General features: G+C 37.4%; 1 protein-coding gene across 1 annotated transcript; it reads right to left on the reverse strand.

Annotated features, from left to right (window-relative positions):
- Nucleotides 1–1319: 1319 nt before the first annotated feature.
- On the reverse strand, nucleotides 1320–5102 carry LOC104491726 (leucyl-cystinyl aminopeptidase-like; the record flags this gene model as incomplete). The annotated part of the gene is made up of 3 exons (XM_010134190.1): nucleotides 1320–1737; nucleotides 4007–4088; nucleotides 4962–5102. Coding segments are annotated over 3 exons (355 nt in total), but the record flags the coding sequence as incomplete, so codon positions are not given.
- Nucleotides 5103–5163: the final 61 nt, after the last annotated feature.

Below are 5163 nucleotides of genomic sequence, written 5' to 3' on the forward strand. Positions count from 1 at the left end.
GGTATGGCTTAAGCAATCATTGCTTACAATTTTTCCAACCCAAATAATGCAATTTCACAAATTAAAGCATTTGCTTTGAATTACCCTGTGACAAAGTTTTAAGTCCATTAATTTAATGTAAACAATTATTTTCTCCAGAATTCACTGGAGTTGAAACTAATTTAGTTTATCTAAAATGGTTTAACTTTTAATTTTTAGTGCTTTCATCATAGTTTATAACTTAGCACATAACTGGACGATGGTGAGAAAACAACAGGTCTGAATTTGCTTGCACGAATCCACAAAAGGAGCACTGGTAGTGACATGAATAGAACAGATTGTTTCATGTTTCCATTTACATACAGAAAACATAAAAATGTATGTTTACTCTTGCCCGTGTTGTATGTATATGCTATACTTTTAAAACGGCCTTTTTTCACTGCTCTTGAAAGATACAGACTGCAAGCAGGTATTTCACCTTTCTAATGTAGTTTTAGATCCTTTTCTTTAAAAGATTTTGAAGATTTTCACACAAGGTTTCTCACAACAGTACAATCATTAAAATCTAAGTAAGAGGCTTTCCTAAAGCTAATGTCATAAAGACTGAACAATGTTTACAAATTATACTGTGATACACAAGTTACTAAGCAAGGAAAAACAGCAGTTTACCCAAATGAAGGGCTGATATATCTATTTATTGCAGACACTCTGCAACAAGTGGTGAAATTAAAAATCAATAGTCTAAACGGAACAAATCAGTAGTCACTCTAACAGATCAACCAACCTGGAAAAATGCAATTTTCTGCAGTTGCTCAGAGATCAATACAGCAAATTCAGTTAAAAGTCAATGATTAATGATGAGATTCTCAAAAATGTCTAATGAATTCAGAGTTCCACCAGTATTTCTGGAAATCCCATTTCCAAAACAGTGACTGAGTTTTTGCTCTCTGATTTTTCTCTTCCATACTACTAACCAGCCACTTTATACAACGAAATGAATATATCAAGCATGACAGGTTTTTTTATAATTCATAAAGAATGCTGTGACAATAAAAAAACCCCAAACCCCAAACTTAAATCTAATTGGAAACATATATTTTGCCTCAAACTGGTGTACTTTATAAGATCCACTTAAGATACTTATGTACTTACGTATCTTAAGTAAGATTTATTTTCCACAACAGCTTCTATATCTAAAAAAGAGGAAAAAACCTACAGCTGTGCATTAAAAAAATCTACTGCTCAACGAGCAATCTGTAAAGAAGTAAAAGTTCATGTTAACTCTTTCTTTCTGAACCTAACTGTTAATACTAACCCACTCCTAAGAAAGTACAGCACAACTCCAAATGAAAGGGCATATGTTTCAAATACAAAACTATATCTAATCTTTCATGCAGATGTTTGGTCTATAGATGGAAACAGTTGCAGAATAAATACTTACATCTTGCTCATAAATGCTCCAAGAAAAATACAAAATTATCTGAGACATGCCCTGAGCTATCTAGAGGCCTTAATAGTGCAAACAATGTTGCAGTGATGCCTGGTTTCACCCTAGCTTTTGGAAAAGAAATGCAGCAAGTGCCCACAGAGCACCTAAATGGCTGACACACCACGGCATTATGCGTACTACAGCAGTTCTTGTAGCTTTGCTAAATTCCTCTCCATCCACTGGATATTGAACTGAATTGTGTCAATTGCCTCCTTTACACAATGCATCTGAGAACCCTCCTCTGATTTTGACTCAAAAAATGTCTTCACCTGCACAGCAAGAGAAAAGAAAGAAAAAGTAAATATTAATTAAAATCAGCACTGGCCAAGCAAATAAGTTCAGAAGCAAAGGATACACATGCGTTGCAGGAAATCTATTCCTGAGAATTGCTTGTACTGAGCAATCCTCTCAAAAGAGTTACCAAAAAGCAAGGAAAGCATTTTTAATGGGAACTGCAGCAATAACTCATTTGGTTTCAATAAATCATTTCACCAATAAACAGACATTCACTTATCATATTGATCACAGAGCAATCACAGAGCACTCAAAAGTTCTGGAAAAAGAGTCTCATCTTCCGTGACAAAAAACTGATTTTTGCAAGCAACCCCATTCACCCCTGTGGAATGATCCTCATACCCACTCATCATTATAGTGTGCTAACACTTCAAATACTAAAGATCAAACCATAAAGTACTATCTCTAACATACCACCCGAATTATAACATTAGACTAAACCATAAACCATTCTTGATACATCAACTTCAAGGCCTTGTTAGTGAACAAGTGAGATTTCTAATGGCTACTAACTGGCTCTTAATTGATACTCAACCTCCACAATAGTTCCTGTGGGAAAACCATGGATAATGGGGAGGTGAGGGAAACACTCTTCCCCAGATTTAGCTCACATCTTGACACGAAGTGCAGCCATGAAGTAAAACGCAGCAGCCGATCCAAGAATGGAATACAGTTACTACGGATAAGGCCTACCACAGCCGAGCAGAATGCACCATATCTCGGAACAGGGAGGAGAGTAAAACGAAGGTGATACAGCTCATCCCTGCTTCCAAGAATGGAATACAGTTATTATGGATAAGGCCTACCACAGCTAAGTGAAACATACCGTATCTCCAAACGGGGAACAGGGTAGCATGAAGGTAGTACAGCTCATCCCTGTTCTTGGGGATAACAATGGGCTGATACAAGCATAGCATAGCATAACCTCTATCAAGAAAGATGGACTGCAACTGCTGTGCCAACAAAAATGGCGGAATCGTGTCCTTAGCTGAACTTTGCTCGTTACAATGTCATTATAATACCAAAACACACCTCCATCCCAAAGGCTACCCACCTCCAAGGTACGACCACTCCCCACTGGGCATGTGCCCTATGTTTTAACACCTGTACCTTTAAATGTAAAGTGAGGTATTTTTAATCCAATCAAAACAAAAGGAATGTATGACTAGAGTCACTCAAACTCTACCTAAAAGTGTGGAAACATTATAAAAAGGGGGATTTGGAACAGAAGGGAACAGAAGACCACCACCAAAACTTTGGGATAGGTTGACAAGCTGAGCCTGTCTTTGGCCCCCTCGTAGGGATGCCTAGTGGGTAAGAGCTCTGTGTTATACGCGCTTAAATACTAACATCAAACTAACTATTAATAACTCCTGTGTTTAAGTTTGTCTTTATATTTAGGTTTGTTTGTATGTTTAGGTTTTTACTTTAAATCCCTCTTTGCAGTCAATACACTATCACGGGTATCATTCAAACCTGCTTTTTGTCATGAATCTACATAAATTGTCACTGTTGATTTAATACTGAAGAGATTTGTCTCAGTGTCACTGCTTATGAGTCCCTGAATATGTTAGGCGAGTATTTTCCAATCCTGTGGGCTACCAAGAGGGATTTTGGTTTCAGTGACACTGCCAGCGTGAGCCTGGCAGGCTGGCCACATTGAAAGGGTCTGAGACTCCCCTTCCCTCTAACCAGAGTGTGGTAGGCAGATCGGGTATAAAGGTCTTGCCTTTCTTGGAAAACTAGCAGGCTGATTAAATTGCAAAGGGCTTGAGGTAGCCCCACTTCCTAGTCCAGGAACTTTAATAATTAGCTCTATCTATCTTCACGGCCTCTTTTCATGATAGCTCCTTGGGACTGTTGAGAGCAAAAATGACAGATAAAGTAATTTGTATGGTACACCACCATATTACAGAGATGCAGAATGCATAGCAAGTTTACAAAATCTAGATGAAAATTCTATCTAAACCAAGCCATTATTTTGGGAGACAGTGTGTTCCATTAAACAGGAAAACAAAACAGTATAAACAAATAACTGGCTTCAACTCTACATGCAACTGCCACAGACTCAGAATGTAATCTTCAACGTGTTTATGTATATATTTGCTGTGTGTGAAATAGGGAAAGCAACAGAGGTATATCATCGTAAAAGGGTCTCAAGGACAGTAATAATGTGTCTCTCAATTAAAAGAAAACAGCATTGGCACCACAAATTATTCCTTTCTGGTAGACGAAGCCACTAACCTCAAGTAGATGTGCCTTTGTTGCGAACTGAGAAGTGGATGAGCTAATGATATTCTGGATAGTATACGAGCCTAGGTGAAACCTGAAATACAAAGAAGTTGTTTTTAACTAGAAGCCACTTAAATTAAGCCACTAGCACTTATATTCAAGATTACATATCTCATTTTTTGAGAGATACAAGGTCTTAGAAGTCCGAGCTTCTAGTTCCCTAATCCCTCTAAAAACTGAACTTCAGAGCAAAAGACGTGGAAAATTTTAAAACTCCTGTCACAGTTGAAATAGTAAAGAACACAGTGAATTTGTGGTATATGTGGTATGTATTTCAAAATGTTACAGTAATTGAATTTTTAACCAGATTTCATTTCAAGCAAAGTAATTTTGTAATACTGGGTATTAAGAGCTCGCTAGAACACAGATTTTCATCCAGGAGAAACTTTTTCAGCAACGTGAAACAGCTCCAAATCAAAACTAGGATTTAGAAATACAGCTTCCCACATACTGTTAGCTTTTTGAAGACTTGCAGGACAGCTCTCCTGCTGGGTACACTTCAAGGCCAGTTAAGAAGAACATGTATTTCTAAAGCAAGTGGGATTTTTTTGGTTACTTAGTTTGGGGATTGCCATAAAAAAAAAAAAAAAGCCCAATGAATTCCCTGGGTCTGCTTCTGAATGCATTTGATCCACATAGATAGGATCCTTTTAAAAGAAATTCAAATCAAGATTTTTTAGAAGTACTACGAGACTCTAGAGGGTCCAAAGTCCCATCAACTATTGGTGAGACTTCAAATTTTATGTTCTAAGTTATTTTTGTAAAATCAGATTTTAAAACGGGCTTTATGATTTAAATACAAATCTTCTTATATGAATCCAATTATTTATTTTCTGGAGTTAGAAAGAAAAAAACAGGTGCTTTTGCCACTATGTGTGTGAACTGGCAGCGACATCAAAAGCCTTACTTTCGTGTAAGCGTTTCCCAGTTCTCTTTGACAAAATCCCAGGCCAGCAAATGTCCAGGCAAACTCTGGCTAACAGTTGCTATGATACGTGAAAGTTCCTGTGCTCTGATGATTTCTCCTTCAAGGCTGTTTTGCATTAACCTAAAAGACAAAGCATACAAAAAGGGACAGGAAGTGGGGGGAAAAGGGGGGGAAAAGGGGG

The sequence above is a fragment of the Buceros rhinoceros genome, unplaced genomic scaffold (genome assembly GCF_000710305.1).
Source record: "Buceros rhinoceros silvestris isolate BGI_N320 unplaced genomic scaffold, ASM71030v1 scaffold15934, whole genome shotgun sequence".
Lineage (NCBI taxonomy): Eukaryota > Metazoa > Chordata > Aves > Bucerotiformes > Bucerotidae > Buceros > Buceros rhinoceros.